At 40.5% G+C, this 17,443-nt stretch overlaps 2 protein-coding genes across 5 annotated transcripts in view; both read right to left on the bottom strand.

Moving 5' to 3' along the window:
• Positions 1 to 561: 561 nt before the first annotated feature.
• On the bottom strand, positions 562 to 2,367 carry atp5pf (ATP synthase peripheral stalk subunit F6). Of its 2 annotated transcripts, XM_050063428.1 has the most exons (4): positions 2,261 to 2,367; positions 1,551 to 1,720; positions 1,333 to 1,457; positions 562 to 667 (listed from the first exon to the last, which is right to left on the bottom strand). In XM_050063428.1, exons 2-4 carry the CDS (start codon positions 1,718 to 1,720, stop codon positions 639 to 641), a joined length of 324 nt encoding a protein of 107 aa, XP_049919385.1. In that variant the 5' UTR covers positions 2,261 to 2,367; the 3' UTR covers positions 562 to 638. The 2 variants fall into 2 exon arrangements, with proteins under 2 accessions (XP_049919385.1, XP_049919386.1); XM_050063429.1 differs by lacking the exon at positions 2,261 to 2,367 and having other exon boundaries at positions 1,551 to 1,737.
• Positions 2,368 to 8,310: 5,943 nt separating this feature from the next.
• The window catches only part of appa (amyloid beta (A4) precursor protein a), a 49,883-nt gene continuing 40,750 nt past the window's right edge, over positions 8,311 to 17,443 (bottom strand). For all 3 annotated transcript variants that reach the window (XM_050063418.1, XM_050063417.1, XM_050063416.1), the window contains 5 exons: positions 16,991 to 17,203; positions 16,844 to 16,897; positions 14,742 to 14,833; positions 11,087 to 11,233; positions 8,311 to 10,761 (listed from right to left, as the gene is read on the bottom strand). In XM_050063418.1, the coding sequence (XP_049919375.1) occupies positions 10,660 to 10,761; positions 11,087 to 11,233; positions 14,742 to 14,833; positions 16,844 to 16,897; positions 16,991 to 17,203 (608 nt within the window). In that variant the 3' untranslated portion in view covers positions 8,311 to 10,659. The remainder of the gene's footprint in view (positions 10,762 to 11,086; positions 11,234 to 14,741; positions 14,834 to 16,843; positions 16,898 to 16,990; positions 17,204 to 17,443) is intronic.

The raw sequence follows: 17,443 nt of genomic DNA, 5'->3' as shown, positions 1-17,443 counted from the left end.
CTTGTTACTTAGTTTCCTTGCAGCACACAGGACAGCACTAGTTTCACCTTGTGCCTGCACAGTGGGGCCTACTGTCTTAATTAACACTAACTGGAGCTGAGCTGTTTGGCATCACCTGAGCTGGGCATAATTGGTCGAACAAATTACATGAGCAGTGTTGAGTATAAACCCTTGGATCAGTCACAGTAGATATGTCTCTCAGAGCACTGGGCTGTATCTGAAAATATTTTGACTGATCATTAACAGAGAATCATGGCTACAAACACAGCGATGTCTTGGTGGAAAATAACTGCTCTTTGTAGCACTATTTGGTGGAAAAAACAGCCAGGTTTGGTGCCTAAAAGCTGCAAAAAAACTGCAGCACTAACTCACTAAGAAACCAGTTTTGTTGTGTGTTGGTCTTGAACGCTGCTCTGCAGCGAGGCAGGTGTCTCGCCTCGGTGTCACACCATCCACCAACCCCTCATAAAAAGTCAAGAGTATATCTATGCCACTTTAGAAACATAAATATGATGCAAACTGAAATAACTGCCTAATTTTAGCATAAAAAATTGACACCTGTCATGGTTCAACCCACTATCTTTTTATTAAATACAACATATTTGTGACATGTAGGAGATTTACAACATGGAAAGCATTCACTTGGCGCCTTCATCAAGCTTGGGCTCTGGAAAATAAAGACACAAAAGAACAATTAGTGATAGTAGCTGGTGAGCTGAGACAAACTGCAGCTATACAACATGTTTCAACAACTTGAGATTTGAAATCCAGCAACTAGCCAGAGATCAAAAATAAAAGCTCCCAGAACCATTTTCAAACACAACAAGAAAATTGTCTCGTTTGATAAATGTCACCGTCAGTGTGCTATACATAGACACAGACAGAACCCCGAATCACAGCGCGTCTCTCTTGTGGCAGAGGGAATAAATATTTATGAGGAGGAACTGTTAAATGGTGCGAAAGCAGAGAAATCTTTGAAAGTAACGTCATTAAAAACAGTCATGCTGTTCTAAGCACATCTAATTGTCATTCCAGTGCTGTTGCTGATCTGAAGTCGGGGCTTTTCTGTGGCAGAGGACAGATCTGAATGCAAACGGTCTTGTTTGGATCAGTCTGGACTACAACAATTACGATATACTGTCTGGGTCAGTTTGTCCTTCGACGGCTCCTCTGCACATCAGGTCACTGGCCTGGAGAAAAATGACGTAACTAACAATGTGTTTTCTGAGCACATGGTCTCAGTGTAGATGTAATTTTAGCTGATTATACTGATGATAGGACACAATTAGGGCAGGAGACAAACACACAATGCAGACACAAGACCAAACTGACCTGAGAATTTAACATCAGGGAACTTGGTGAGGTCTCCTCCACCGTATAGCCTCTGCAGCTTGGATACTTCTTCAGACAGGTTCTTCTGATACGCAGGTCCTGCATCCACAATGCCACCTGAGGTCCTGGGAGAGATGATGTGGAGGAGATGCCATTTAACACAAAGTAAGCATGGGGGGAACTATTGATGTGATAAGTGTTGTGCATTATCTACTGACTTGCTCTTGGTGTTGTAGTCCCGGATCTTGTCCAGGAACAGCTTCTGGACCGGGTCGAGCTCCTTGGCCCGGTTGAAGAGCACAGCAGAGAGGCCGATGTTCCTGCGCAGGGTCAGGCTCACGGCGGAGCGCAGCAGGGAAGACAGCTGGAATAACCGGTGAAGTGCCATCTGACGGGACAACATGCCTCGGGTTATGTTATTATCAGGACATAAGGCTGTGATTCTGTATCATCCTGTCAAAAACGTGTTTTGAACGTGACACAGTCCGTCCCCACTCCGTTACACAGAAAAACTGGAGCAACTGAAGTTAGCATAAGCTAGCTCAACGTTATCTGAATGACATTGAGTTAGCTACATGCTAAACACGTCTGACAGTATAAGCAACGTCGGGAAAACTAATTTACATGTCGCCTTCCATTAGTTAAGTCACAACGACGCCATATAATGTCGCTTTCTATCTGTCTTACTGCGAAATGTTAACTTCATCCACCTAGCATAACAACTGCTAAGGCTTACATGCTAACGTAGCTTGTAGCTAACGCGACGCCGCTTTGGAACACTGCTCTTCTGTCGTCTATTGTGCCGCGCAGCTCGTGCTAACAAGGCACGCGCTCAATATATTAACGTTTGTTTATGAGTATGTGCAGTAATGACAGATATAATATGGTTCAGTGTTTGGCAGCGTGTCTTATAAACCGCAGTACTCACCTTGGGTTTGACACTTTAGAGTACAAGATCCAAATGTGGAGGACCGCGGTGGATTGTGGGAATGTTGTGATGAAGTGAGGCGTTCGCGGACGTCAAAATGGCGCCCGCTGTGCGCAGCGCTGCGCATATTTAAGTTGACCTCACATGACCACTGTAGCATCAGTGAATAAATGTTAAACTGCGGTATTGTGACAATTATGAAAGATAAATGCATTTTATTTTTTATTTATTTTGCCATTTTATTTCTTCTTCTTCTTCTTCTTCTTCTTCACAGATGGTGTACACTCAGTGTCACACTGGTATTTTATTAACCCCTGGAACACTGATTATATGTATAATAATAATAATCATTGTCATGATTATTATTATTAATTGTAATGAATTAATGATAATAATAAATAATAAACACATACACACGTAGCTTTACAAATATAGCTAATTTTATTTTTTTATGGCATGTTATTTGATAATTTACTACATTTTTACGACATAATATGATGAACTTGAAAAAGTATGTATATGTATAAGTAGTAGCCTATAGTATGTGTGAAGGCATAAACTTAAAGACTGTTATTTTCTTCACATTCTTTTGTAATGATATAAATATGTAATATTACGCTATATAAGTAGCATGCAAAAAAAGGCTGTGGTGGGAGGATTAATTTAATAGGTGTTGGGACCTAAACTTCCGGTGTTACAGATGAAATTAGTGTCACCGTGCAGGTGCACGTCCTGTATTTTTCCCTTTGTTTGACCACAGAGACGCCATTGGTATGTATATCTGTATACGTTTGACACTAGTGCAAATAAGAATGATTTACAACTAGCGTGCGAGCCGCGGCGTGTAGTTTCATTCATTCATTCATTCATTCATTCACCTAGTTTAAGACGCCGCTGCATATAGATATAGGAATTTCATTTCATTCACACAATATATGAATGTGGCGTTGATTTTAAAGTTGATTGTTTATTTACTGATTTATTGACTTGACTTCGGAAATTATATTTCAAAGGCTCTGTGTGTGTTTATGAAAACAAAGTCATCATTTATGATTGTTCATGGAAGTATTTGATTTATTGAGTGAGTAATTCGTTAATGGGCCTTATGATTATCACTTGCAAGTACTTGTTGATCTTGTTTGGAATTAAAAGAGTAAAAATTATTTCACGATTATTGCAAATATTATTTAAAAGGAATATGAATATTATCTAATAGCACTGCTATTTAAAAACACATTGAGTAAGTATGTGGTATGGCATGGAATTGATTATGTTAACAATAGTATTTGACATGTAAAATATATTTTGATTTAATCATTAATAATTTGATTAAAATTCAGTGGTGGTTTATGTTATTGAAGACATGAATGTGTTGATTAAACTGACTGACATGATTTATTTTCTGTCTTTGAGGTTATCAACCTAATGCTGATCGTTTCAATCTAGAAGAAACTGAGTGGAGTTGTCCTTCGTTTCAATCTAGAAGAAACTGAGTGGAGTTGTCCTGGGTCCTCTGTTGTTTTCTATGCCTGGTCGAGTTCAGGCAGGCATTGAGGCTGAAAACAATCATTAACTCGACAGTATATAATAAAAATGTGATTTAAAAAAAGGCATAGTATAGTATGTCATAAAAATGTGATAGAAAGTCAAAGTATAGTGTGTCATAAAAATGTGATAAAAAGTCATAGTATAGTGTGTCATTAAATGTGATTAAAAAGTCAAAGTATAGTGTGTCATAAAAATGTGATAAAAAAGCATAGTATAGTGTGTCATATCATTAAATGTGATAAGTCATAGTGTAGTGTGTCATTAAATGTGATAAGTCATAGTGTAGTGTGTCATAAAAATGTGATAACAAGTCATAGTATAGTGTTATGGTGTAAGACTAGAAATTCCTCATTGGAGGGGATATCTGGATATTGCTGGAGTTTCTTAAAGCGTCTGAGGTGGAACAGTATGCAAAACCCAGGTCAGGCCGCCAGTGACGTGGACACCATGGTACTTGAAGCTATCCACCCTCCACACTGAGGACCTGTTGACATTAAGGTCCCTGCTTCTTTCCAAAGTCAACTATCTAAGTCCAAACCAGATAACTGGTAAAGGTAAACTTTTTTTCTGGATTAGATTGATCACAGTCAACACTCAGAGAAAAGACAGAAAAGCTGTCTTATTATATGGCTCACAGTGTTAGAGAACTGTTCAGAGATTCTGATGTTGTGGGTTCAATACTAGTTGATGCTTGGTGAATTTTGCATGCCTTTGTCCAAATTAAGTGTGTGCTTTTTGTCTGTATATTTCCATGTACTGTGTGGACTGCCATGAAATGTAATACTGGTATTCATGTCCCCCTCAGGACAGGTCAAGATTGAAAACATCCTCATAATGATGATGTTGACAGATTAATAGAGTTTAAGCCTATGTATTGAAAGCAGAGAGCCAGCCTTCTGAACAGCTGTCTCCAAATAACCCCCCCTGCTAGGACACCTTAACAGCTGACTTGTGTCTCCAGTTCATTAGCTCAGTTGGGTAGAAGACAGGTTTGAAGGTCAGAGGATCAGGGTTCAAGTCTCAGGTGAACAGGCACTCCCTTTTGCAAGCTGATGTCTGAAGGAGAAAGTTGAAATGTCCAAGAAACACACACAAAGTCTCTCTGGCCTGGTAGCTCAAGCTGTTAGAGGACTGGTTGGAAGTCCTTAGGTTCAAAGTTTGATCCTAGTCCATGGCAGGTGGATTTTAAAGGCCACTGTCCAGAGGAGAGAATGAAAGGCTCCGTGAAACACAACAGAAGCATGAGGTGGAATAGCTCAGGCTGATAAAGCGCTGCTTGGCTATTCTTGGCTAAGTTCGGAAGTTCGATCCTTACCCAGGGTAGCTAAATTTTAAAGGCCACTGTCCAGAGGAGAGAGTTGAAAGCCCCGTGGCACACAGTGGAAGCATGAGTGGCAATAGCTCAGGCTGTTAAAGAGCTGCTTGGGTATTCTGAGATCTGAGTTTTGATCCTTATCCAGGGTGAGTGAATTTTAAAGGCTGCTGTCCAGAGGAGACAATGAATAACTCAGGGGAAGTGTGAGGTGGAATAGCTCAGGCTGTTAAAGCACTGCTTGGGTATTCTGAAATCAGAGGTTTGATCCTTATCCAGGGCAGGTGAATTTATAAAGTCCAACACCCAAATGAAAAGGTTAAATGCGCCCGGAGAAAAGGCCATATGTGTAGCAGCAGGATAGCTCTGTGGTTAAGGCAACTGACCTTAGTGCGGGAGACTGGGGTTCAAATCTGCTCAGGTTGATGGTTTGATCCTTATCCGGGGCAGGTGAATTTATAAAGTCCAACGCCCAAATAAAAAGGTTAAATGCGCCCGGAGAAAAGGCCATATGTGTAGCAGCAGGATAGCTCAGTGGTTAAGGCAACTGACCTTAGTGCGGGAGACGGGGGTTCAAATCTGATGCTACCATATGCACGTCATGGCACGGCATGGGGGAGCCAGGACGCCGGGAAAAGTGGGGATGTCATCATCCCCCACATTGAATAAATGATTAATGCACACTTCACTACAAAAACTTTAACAGTAACCTGTAACACTAATAAACTATTGTAATCTAGGTAGACAGGACGGCAGGAAAGGTTGGTAGCTAGGCCTTGGGCGTGAACGTGGCATGAAGGTGGCTCGGACTGGGGTGACAGGGAAGATGGCAGGATAGATAGATAGATAGAAACAAAGGAAGGTAGCTAGGCCTAGGATAGGAAAGGTAGGTTACTGTTGTTTTTTTTAAATTTAAAAAAAAATTTTTAACTTAATTTCCTTTAACTTTAAGTTGTTCAAGAAAGTTGTCTAAAAATGTTGTCTTTAACTTGTTTAATTAATGTTTAAGAAACATGTTTAAGAATGTTTAAGAAAGAAAATGTCTAAAAATGTTTAAGAAAGTTAAATTTAAGTTGTCTAAAAACAAAAGAAAATGTCTAAAAATGTTTAAGAAACACAGACTGCGTCTGTGTTTCTTAAACATTTTTAGACATTTTCTTTCTTAAACATTTTTAGACATTTTCTTTTGTTTTAACTTTAAGTTAAAATGTCTAAAACATTTTAAAAAAAACATTTTAAAAATGTTAACCTACCTTTCCTATTATACCCTCCTATCCTAGGCCTAGCTACCTTCCTTGCTATCTATGCATCCTGCCATCCCAGCCACCTTCCCTGTTACCCCAGTCCTAGCCACCTTCATGCCACATTCATGCCCAAGGCCTAGCTTTCCTGCCCTCCTGTTTGTCCTAGATGTAGATTACAATAGTTTATTAGTGTTACAGGTTACTGTTAAACTTTATAAAAGTTAATCATTTACTCAATGTGGGGGATGATGACATCCCCACTTTTCCCGGCGTCCTGGCTCCCCCATGCCGTGCCATGACGTGCATATGGTAGCATCAGATTTGATCCCCCGTCTCCCGCACTAAGGCCAGTAGTCTTAACCACTGAGCTATCCTGCTGCTACACATATCACCGTTTCTCCGGGCGCATTTAGCCTTTTTATTTGGGCGTTGGGCTTCATAAATTCACCTGCCCTGGATAAGGATCAAACTATCAACCTGAGCAGATTTGAACCCCAGTCTCCCGCACTAAGGCCAGTTGCCTTAACCACTGAGCTATCCTGCTGCTACACATATGGCCTTTTCACCGGGCGCATTTAGCCTTTTTATTTGGCCGTTGGACTTTATAAATTCACCTGCCCTGGATAAGGATCAAACTATCAACCTGAGCAGATTTGAACCCCAGTCTCCCACACTAAGGTCAGTTGCCTTAACCACTGAGCTATCCTGTCTACACGTATGGCCTTTTCTCCGGGCGCATTTAACCTTTTCATTTGGGCGTTGGACTTTATAAATTCACCGGCCCTGGATAAGGATCAAACCATCAACCTGAGGAGATTTGAACCCCAGTCTCCCACACTAAGGCAAGTATCCTTAACCACTGAGTTAAACGGCTGCTGTACATACACCTTTTCTCCGGGCGCAATTAACCTTTTCATTTGGGCACTGGACTTTAAAATTCACCTGCCCCAGATAGATAGATAGATAGATAGATAGATAGATAGATAGATAGATAGATAGATAGATACACATGGCCCTCCTCAACATAATGTAGAAACAGATTAAAAAAGAGCCATCAATGCACAGAAGCAAACTCTGATTTAAAGACATACCATACTATGAGTTTTTTCAACATACTGTATGCTTCACTGTGTGTCACAGAGCCTTCAACTCTCTCCTCTGGACAGCAGCCTTTCAAAAATTCACCTGCGCCAGATAAGGATCAAACTTTCATCCTCTGGATTCCCAAGTAGTACTGTAACAGCCTGAGCTATTCCAGCTCACACTTCTATTGTGTTTCATGGAGCCTTTCATTCTCTCCTCTGGACAGTGGCCTTTAAAATTCAGCTGCCCTGGACGAGAATCGAACATTAAACCTAAGGACTCCCAACCAGTCGTCTAACTGCCTGAGCCACCAGGCCAGAGATACTTTGTCTGTGTTCCTTACAACTTTTGACTTTCTCCTTCAGACATCAGATTGAGAATTGAACGCTGATCCTCTAACATTCAAACCAGTCCTTTACCTCACTGAACGAACGAATTGGAGACACTGGAGTGTGCCCCCTTGAAGATTCTCTCTTGCTTCCTTAGACAAGAATTACAAAAATAAACAAAGATAGTCCACCTATAACTAATTTTAAAAAATTCATAGTATATGTTGAAAAAGGTTGTTGAGGGCCATGTGTGTCTATCTATCTATCTATCTATCTATCTATCTATCTATCTATCGCCACTATATGATGACTTTTTTGCTTGTTTCCTGTCTGACACTGACCTCTGACCCCCTTATATGAAGGGAAGGAAAATAAAATGCATAATCATAAAGACTTTTCACATTATCATTATTTGTCTAATATGTAACACCAAAAATCGACAAATCATTAGAATAAAAAAAAAGATGCAGGAAGAAACCAGGTGTGCATCAAACATGATAAAAATAATAAAAATAAAAACACAGACACGGCAGCTGTATGTACATTCAAAACTTTATTATGGAATACAGTGTAGAAAGCGTTTTCCCAGTCAATGCAAATGGCCTGCACAATATTACACAGTGGAAAACAAAACCAATATATAACCCACAGAAAAAAAAGATAGAAAGAAAATCCTGCTTCCTCTTCTACTCTACTGCCCTCTGTTGGGCTTCTAATGAGCACACTCTGAAAACCAAGGACCCACCCCACTGCAGCCTCCATATCGACACCACTTCCTCACAGATCTTCCTCGCCATTAACAGAGTGAGAGGTCACACTGTATTTCTTTCAGTGTTTTGAGATGGTGACAAACCTTTAACATGAGCTGACTGTATGAAGATGAACGGGAGATTCTTGCCTTTTGATGCCGAGACTAATATTTCATCCCTGCCTGTCAGCTCTCTCAATGGTGAACGCCTATCATCTATACACAGGCGACGGTGCTCTGCCTCTGAGGAGTCAAGTGTGCGTTGATGGCAGAGAGGTGAGCAGCATGCCTGAAGGGAAGGGAAGGCGAGGGAGGGAGGGGAAGGGAGGTGCTGGGGAGTGAAAATCCATTATATATATACAGGCTGCCTGCCTGGCTGGCTGTCCATCCGGAACTGCAAGTCATTTCCTCTCTACCTCGCCCTCCTTCCTCCTCCTCCTCCTCCTCCTCTCAGCACTTCACTTGTTCTATCTGCAAAATGATTACCAAAAAAATATAGACGGCGTCGGCTCACGACTGGACGAAACACCAGACTGAAAATGACAAAACACATACACGCAGAGATAATCCTAACCCATCCCCCCGCGCCGGGTTCCCGCTCCCTCTAACCTTCACACCCACAACATGCCCTTTTCAGAACATCACATGAACTGAACAAAAAGTAAAATTAAAAAGGGGTATGATTTGTGAGAGCCCCTACATATAAGGATTTTAACACAATATATTTCAATGACTGAGAACAATATACAAACAGAGATGAAGCCAGCCCCCCTCCTGTAAGCTTCAGGAACGCAGCGTGGTTTAAAAATAATAAAAAGAAACAAGGAACACACTTAAATTCCAAAATCACAGATCTCTTCTTAAATGTGTATTTTACATGATATCAAAGCAGAGCCCGTTCATCTAGATTTATATATATTTTATCATCGTTTGAAGTCACGTGATCACGAGAAGATACTAAATGTACAATCTTGCTAGAATGACAATCTATACGTGAGAAAGGTTCTCGAGAGAGAGCAGCGTTAAGATCTTGGGTTCTTTTTTTTTTTCTTCTTGTTTTTCCAAATCCCATTGTCATTGTTGTCATGCACTACATAGGAACAGCTAAGACTTCAGCATTACTTCAGTAACATTACACGCAATTTAAAAAAAGGACTTTACATCGGTTGACTTGTTTGTTTGTTTTTTTTCTCCGTTTTCACTCTTTTTTGAAAAACAAAACTGGAAACGAAAAGAGAAAGAAAAAAAATCGGAAATAAAAACAGCTCGTTCAGAATACATAATTACTACCATCGTCATCGACATGTTCGTTATCACCAGCATCTCCAGATATCCTTAAGAGCCTTGTGTGACGTAGCACAGCCCAGCTGTCGTAAGAATGCGCAAAGAAAAGAGGATGGAGGGAGGGATGGAGGAGTGGGAGGAGGAGGAGGAGGAGGAGGAGGAGGAGGGGGTACTCCAGTGTAGACTGTAGAGTGCAGTAGTGGTGCAGTTTGTGGGGAAACACCGGGCTTCATTTAGAAAAATCAGGATTCAAGCTTGTATTTCATGACAAAAACAAACGTCCGCATGTTGAAGAATGATTTGAGATGATGATTCTGCGACCGATTTTTGTAAATGACGCCCAGGGTCAGTGTGCGCCTACAACCCCACTGATCAGTGGTCAGATATGCCTCACACAACTAAAACCGTCCCACGCCAAAAAACTATACACTGGCCCTGAATCAGCGTGGAGAGAAGGCGCTTCCCAAACAGTGGGTTCGTTTCGCTGCACTGGGCGGGGCCTTTTTTTCCCCCCCATACATCAGCAGGCCCAGATGGAGCAACGTATAAAAACGCCTTTCTTTAATTAAAAGGCGTCTCGCTCCGGTAAAGTGAACAAACGTGGTGCAAACTCGGCCGCGGTGTCCGCCCAGGCAGGAATGAAAGCTGGCTACAGTCGCTCCGTATGCTTGTGACTGACTATTTCAGTCAAAGATCTAAGCCACACTGCCTCCTGGAGACGTGGGACTAGACGAAGGGAACGGGAGGGGAGGAGAGGAGGGGAGGGGGGGGGGGGGGGGTGCTTGATGTGTGGGAGGAGATGTGTGTGTGTGTGTGTCTTTTTATGTGTGTGTGTGTTTACATGTGACATTTCAGTTCTGCATCTGCTCAAAGAACTTGTAGGTTGGGTTCTCGTAACCGTTCTGCTGCATCTTGGACAGGTGGCGCTCCTCGGGGGTGACGGCGGCGTCGACCTGGAGGGGAGCCAGGGAGAGGGTTACACACACGCTCATATGGTGAGGACAATCGACATTTTAAGGCCTTTTTAATGCTTCCTGGATGTGATGTTATTCAGAGTAATTCACAAAAAGGAAGCCACAGCTACGTGTTTTTTAATTTAGCTGCTAATGAAAGTTGTGAAGTGATAAATGAGGATAATTGGAAAAAGGAAACTCTACGTTCAAGTCTTTTTCAGACACTTACGTGCTCACCATCCCCCACACACACCACACTATAGAACAGCTTGCGCACACACACACACACACACACACACACACACACAGGTCAGCTGTTTCCCACCTCGATGACTCCGTGGTGGATGGAGGTGTACTGCTTCTTCCTCAGCATCACCAGGGTGATGACGATCACGGTTGCTATGACGACGCCGCCGACCATCAGCCCGATGATGGCGCCCTTGTTGGAGCCCACATCCTCGGCGAAGAAGACCTGTGGGAGTTGAAGGGCAGATTGCAGTCAGACGACCTGTCAGTGACACGACCAATCACACCTAACGTGATGGTTTTAATATAGCCGGGGCAGAGACGCTGTCTCTGAGCGCGCCGTAGAAACGATGCGTTGTTGCTGACGCTGCTGAGTAATGAGTGTAGTTTCGGCACAGCGGGGCTCAGAGTTAATTGTGCTTAGAGATGGTTTGCATGTTACCTCGCCCAGGGATCCTCTGAGCTCTACTTTTTATCTCCGAAGTGTCTGAATATTAGTGAAGGAGGAAACGCGTGTCATGTGTGTCCATTTTCATCTCCCCAAATCATTCTGCAGTGCCTGCTGTGTGTAATTACACCTGCTCCTCACATGTACTTCTTTATGTCTTTGTAAAAATGCATCATTACAGAGTCACATTTAGCCTGTACATAACTGCTGGGGGACAAAGAATATGGAAGCCCATTAGAGCCAGTGTGCTGAAGTCATTTTAATGAAAAACGTTCTCAAAATAATGACTTAAGATAATGAAAAATGTTCTTGACATAATAATTTGCTTGTCTCAAAATAAAACAAAAATAATGACGTAGTATCGTTTCCAATTATTTCGAGATGCAAAGTCATGAGAAAGTTATTCAGTATTTTGACATACATAACTTTTTACAGATAAAAGTAATTTTTTGAGATACTACGTCATTATTTTAATAAAGTTTTACCTTATTTTGGGAAAAGTTAATCATTATTTTTAGATACCAATTATTTTTATTTAATTTTTTTTTTTTTTATGAGATACCTGCTAATTATTTAGATGATTTCTATTTTTATTTTGAGATACTACATAATTATTCTAATAAAGTTTTTTATTATTTTGGTAAAGTGAATCATTATTTTGAGATACCTGCCAATTATTTTGATATATTTTGTATTTTTTTTTTATTTTGAGATACGTCATTATTTTGAGAGTTTTTTTTTTATTATTATTGAGATACTATGTCCCTATTTTGAGATATTAAGTAATTATTTCAATAAAGTAAATCGTTATTTTGAGATACCAGCTAATTATTTTTATCTTTATTTTTCTATTTTAATTTTTAGATACGTCATTATTCTGAGTTACTAAGTATTTATTTTGAGAAAGCTTTTCATTATTTTAAGATACAACGTCATTATTTTGAGTTTTTATTTATTATTATTGAGACACTATGTCACTATTTTAAGAAAGTTATTCGAGATACGTCATTTTTTTAAAAGATAAGTCATTCGTTTTTTAATTATTTTGGGAAATGTAAATCATTATTTTGAGATACCTGCTAATTATTTTGATATATTTTTTATTTCATTTTGAGATACTAAGTCATTCTTTTAAAAAAGTTATTTCGTATTTTGAGATATGCCTTTTTTTTTTATTATTTTAATAAAATTCCTCATTATTTTGGGAAAAGTAAATGATTACTTTGACATACCTGCTAATTATTATTATTTCTTTTTTTTTTTTGAGAAACTAAGACATCATTTTGAGATTCTAAGCAATAATTTTAATAAAGTTTTTAATTATTTGGGGAAAAGAAATCATTCTTTTGAGATACCAGCTACGTGTTTTTAATAATAATGATAATAATAATTTTTTTATTATTAATTTGAGATACGTCATTATTCTGAGTTACTAAGTATTTATTTTGAGAAAGATTTTCGTTATTTTAAGTAACAACATCAATATTTTGAGATACACAGTCATTATTTTAATAAAGTCTTCCCATTATTTTGGGAAAAGCAAATCATTATTTTGAGATACCTGCTAATTTTTTTTTTTTCTTTTCTTATTTTGAGATACACAGACATTATTTTGAGAACATTTTTTTAATTATTATTGAGATACTATGTCACTATTTTAGTAAAGTTATTTAGTATTTTGAGATACATTTTTAAAAGATCATCAAGTCATTATTTTGAAATACTTAAAATAATTATTTCAATTAAGTAAATCATTATTTTGAGATACCTGATGATTATTTTTATTCTGTATTATATTTATTTTGAGATACAACATCATTATTCTGAGTTACTAAGTATTTATTTTGAGAAGATTTTATTATTACTGAGATACTAAATCATTATTTTTGAGAACGTTTTCATCATTTTCAGATACAATTTTGAGAAAGTCTTTTTATTTTTAAATACTAACTTATCATTTTTGAGATCATATTTAATTATTTTGAGAAAATTCTCAATAAAATGATTTACAGGATCTTTTTTTCTTAACACTGGCGAAAATTGTCTTCCATACAATGCAAAGACGCTGTACATTAAGGACACATAGACATTACGGACTGGACTGTGGAATGGGCAATTTTATTTTCATTTAATTTGATTTTTAATTTCTATTTATGCAATTATTAAAACTTATTTTATTTTAACGTCTATTTTAACACCACTGTGTTGTTGTCGACAGCTGAATTTCTATTCTATCCTATCAGGTGCTTTTAAGTATAATTTCCTGGTGGAGACATTAATCCAGGCCGTCAGGTAATGTACAGAAAGCGCAGCACGACATGAAGCAACACTGATGCAGTATGACTCAGCTCCAACACAATACTAAGACACGTGATTAAAAAACACAAATGCCTCAGCCTCTCTGTCACAGATCAGGCTGCTTTGTGGAGCTCAGTTTTCAAGCAGAACCCAAAATAAATAGACGCAAACGGTGTCTTCAGAGGGGAGAAAAACAAGTCCTGATTATCTACCTGTGCTGACACCAGCGGGGATAATGGGACAGAAGCCTCGGCGCTAACTTCGCACCGCCACTAAACTGCAGATAATCTAACGGAAACACATCTTGACATCCCATCGCCGCTACCCATGCTTGTGTCAAACGCTGCGGCGAGTGGGGACTTAATTTCGGGCTGCTGAGCCTCTGTCTGAATAATCCTGCAGAGCGCTGATTGGGGTTACGACAAATATCAAATTAAGGCGTTGACTCAAGGAGGCAGCCTGACACACTGACTGCTCATTGTGAATGCAAGAAATGTGATATGTAATAAAATGTAGGGATTAAGAGATTAAAGTCTTTAGGTGAGAGGAATAAGGTGCACGGATTTGGGTTTGACTGAGGATGGATTGAGGTTTTTGTGCAGGTATTACAATACTGGATGAGATTAATGAATGAATGCACAATCGGGTTAGCGCATAATATGACCAGGAGTGTTCTTACACATATAGACGCAACTCTGATCAGAGGACAGTGGGTTTTACACAGTGTGACGCATGCATTATCGCGGTTGTCTCCATGGACACCTGTCTCCATGGTGACAACCTTGGGAGTTTACCATGAGGACAAAGCGGAGACACGGATCTGACAGTGTGTGTGTACTTATGGAAAAGAGAGGGCAGCGTGCCAGCTTGAGTGTGTCGGTAAATACATTTCACGTGTGTTGTATCTGCCGCTCTGGTTATTAATGAGTCTGTGTGTATAAATGGATCTGTGAATATCAAATGAGTCTGCGTGTGTGTGTTTGTTTACCAGTTTCTGGTGGTGAACTTCATATTCAGTGCTCTGTCTGTCCTCCGTCTCCATCCGCAGCTCGGGAATAGCCTCCATCTTCATTCCAGTCACTGGCAAGGGAAGGAAAAGTACTATCTATTATGGATGGTGACACTCAGCCGCTTTCTCCTGCTCACACACACATACACACACTTGCTGAGATCAAACTCACTCGCTAAAGCGGGAAGGACAGCCGAGTGTTGGGTGTAACGGCAGGATGAATTGAATGCAGCACGTATATAGGGCTGCGTATACAGTATGGTACACATAGTCCCTGCAGCTGCATCACAAATCTCCTGACAGCCACAGCTGGTGCTTTAATGGAGGTCAAGTGGAGCTTGCTGTGCGCAAATAATGGCTGAGGGAAGGAGAGACGGTGGAAAAATACTGTCCTGACTTTACTCTGAGCCTCGACTTCACAACTGTCCTGTGACGTACTTTAAGAGGTGACGTTGCCTCACCTGAACACACAGGTCGCGTTAGCCTGGAGGCTGCGAAAGGCAATGTAGATACATTCTCTACAGTGTGTGTTCCCATGGCAACCATTGCAAGCAAACCAGATGACATCATATACTGCTAAATGTTATGTTAGGACCACTTTTAAATCTGGCACCTTTTCTTTTAGGTATTAAATTAAAAGGGCTCTATGAAATTCTGAGCTAGCAGCTAGCAGCTAACAGTGCTAACTCCATAAATAGCACTAAACAACAGTGCTAACAGAGCTAACAATGTTAACCAAGGGAAAATGGAGGGTGGGTGCTATGCTTCTGCACTGCCACTGTCCCGTTATCAGTGCTAGCCACCATATGAGCCCATGTTTTAACTTTTCATTGGCGGTGGTTTGTCTCAACTTTCGCTAGCTTGACTAGCTGTAAATTTGAAATCCAAAAAAGGAAAAGTCTCGGAGGATAATAGAGAATCTATGGGCGCATTCACACTAGGATAGTCCGGGAGACTCGGTTTGATCGTGCGGGGAATGCCAAAAAAATTTCACACCTTCATTTGGTTCGGTTCACTTTCACACTGCACTTTTTAAAGTGGACCAAACCGCCTGGACAACGTCACGCAGTTACAACAGCTGCTTGTTTGAGGGCAGTATTGCCCGAAATGACCACTGACCAGGAAGAAAAAAAGTGCTTGGAAGAAGAAAACCTGGCTCATCGATTGGCCATCTTTGGTTCACTTCCTTTCTTTGGTTCGCTGGATAGTCTGTTTGCATTTCCCACTGTAAGCGAACCGCACCAGGGTTCACTTGCAAGTGAACCGAGAACCCCAGTTTTCAAGCAGACCAGGGTTCGCTTGTTTGGTGTTCGAATGAGCGTTCACACCACTCCAAACGAACCGAACTATCCGTGGAAGCGGACCAGGGCTCGTTTAAAGCGGACCAAATAGCGCCAGTGTGAATGCGTCCTAATAGTGCGTGGACAGAGTCGATCTGCGGAGTAGTTCTTCAGTGTTTCCAATACACGGGGCACAGGGGCACCTCACTCCAGCTCCCAGTCCATGCTCCATGCTTGAACTGGTAACCTCTGGTTCCCAATCCTAAGTGCCTAGGACTGAGCTACATTCCCACAACAAACAGATTACCACACACACAGAGGCAGTGCTCAGGATGCCATTACTCCACCATATCTTTACATAGCATGCAGTGATTTGCTGCTGTATTAATGCTCTGAATGTTGCACACAGAACCTTTAATGTCATTATTAATGATTAATAAATAACTGACTAATGCTTTATGGAGCAGTTATCAGCCACTTTTAAGAGCAATATGGGTTGCCAGATTGTGAAAAACACCTTTTGCTAAGGCTCTAGTCACTAATTAACGGGAGATGAGTCATCAATTTAGCAGTTAAACGTGCTAATAAAGTAATTTATCACTTCATTATGAGCCATCAGCTGAAGTTAGTAAGTCATCGGCAATTATGAACTGATGTTTTTCACAGCCTGGCAACTCAAGAGTTCTTATATGTGGTTTATAAGTGCTCTATAAAGCATCAGTGAAAGATTTATTCACGACTAATTCATCTTGATTTTTAAAATCACATTATTGGGATAACTTTTAGGACAATAGTACCAACCTGGCCGTGTGGGAATGCCTCTGTCGAGACTGGGGCGAGAGTCCACTGGCTCAACTACAGAGAGGAAAAAATTTATATTGTTTTGTAATACAACATTTTTCCATTCTTAACAATCCTACAAAGCCCAGTGATTCACTAAGTAAGTACCTTGGTTCTCAGTGTTGGGCTGGTTGAAGCTCTCAGGGTGGATGAATCCGACTCCCCCCATGCCCAGTGTGTCCTCCTGAGGCAACAGGTCGGTCTGGCCGTCTCCCAGCTCCTGGTCGGGCATCAGGGCGTCGTTGCCGTAGCTCACCCTCACGTCCGTCTGCAGGTTGGCCAGCTGCTGGGCCATCTCCGCCTGCTCCCTCTGCAGAAGCTCTGGATGGAGGAAGGAGAGGTTTATATTTAAGTTTATATATCTGCTTAAAGAAAATGTTTTCCCATGCAATGACCCCACAAATGTGTCTCGGCCTCCAAGAAATATTGTTATAGACCTGGTGCTTTTTCCTCTGTCTATGTTTGCTCCTCTGTGTGTGTGTGTGTGTGTGTGTGTGTGTGTTTTGTCGAGCAGTACAGACTGTGACAGTCTCCGAGACAGAGACACAGATGGCTGCGTGA

Source organism: Epinephelus moara, chromosome 15 (assembly GCF_006386435.1).
Source record: "Epinephelus moara isolate mb chromosome 15, YSFRI_EMoa_1.0, whole genome shotgun sequence".
NCBI lineage: Eukaryota > Metazoa > Chordata > Actinopteri > Perciformes > Serranidae > Epinephelus > Epinephelus moara.
This window is presented reverse-complemented; position numbering and strand designations above follow the sequence as displayed.

Excerpts from the sequence above, each read along its gene's own strand:
- atp5pf (XM_050063429.1), bottom strand. The coding sequence starts at position 1,735 with ATGTTGTCCCGTCAGATGGCACTTCACCGGTTATTCCAGCTGTCTTCC. Across the intron at positions 1,458-1,550 it reads GACTACAACACCAAGAGCAA|GACCTCAGGTGGCATTGTGG; the intron begins GTCAGTAGATAA and ends CATCTCTCCCAG. Across the intron at positions 668-1,332 it reads CCCTGATGTTAAATTCTCAG|AGCCCAAGCTTGATGAAGGC; the intron begins GTCAGTTTGGTC and ends TTTATTTTCCAG.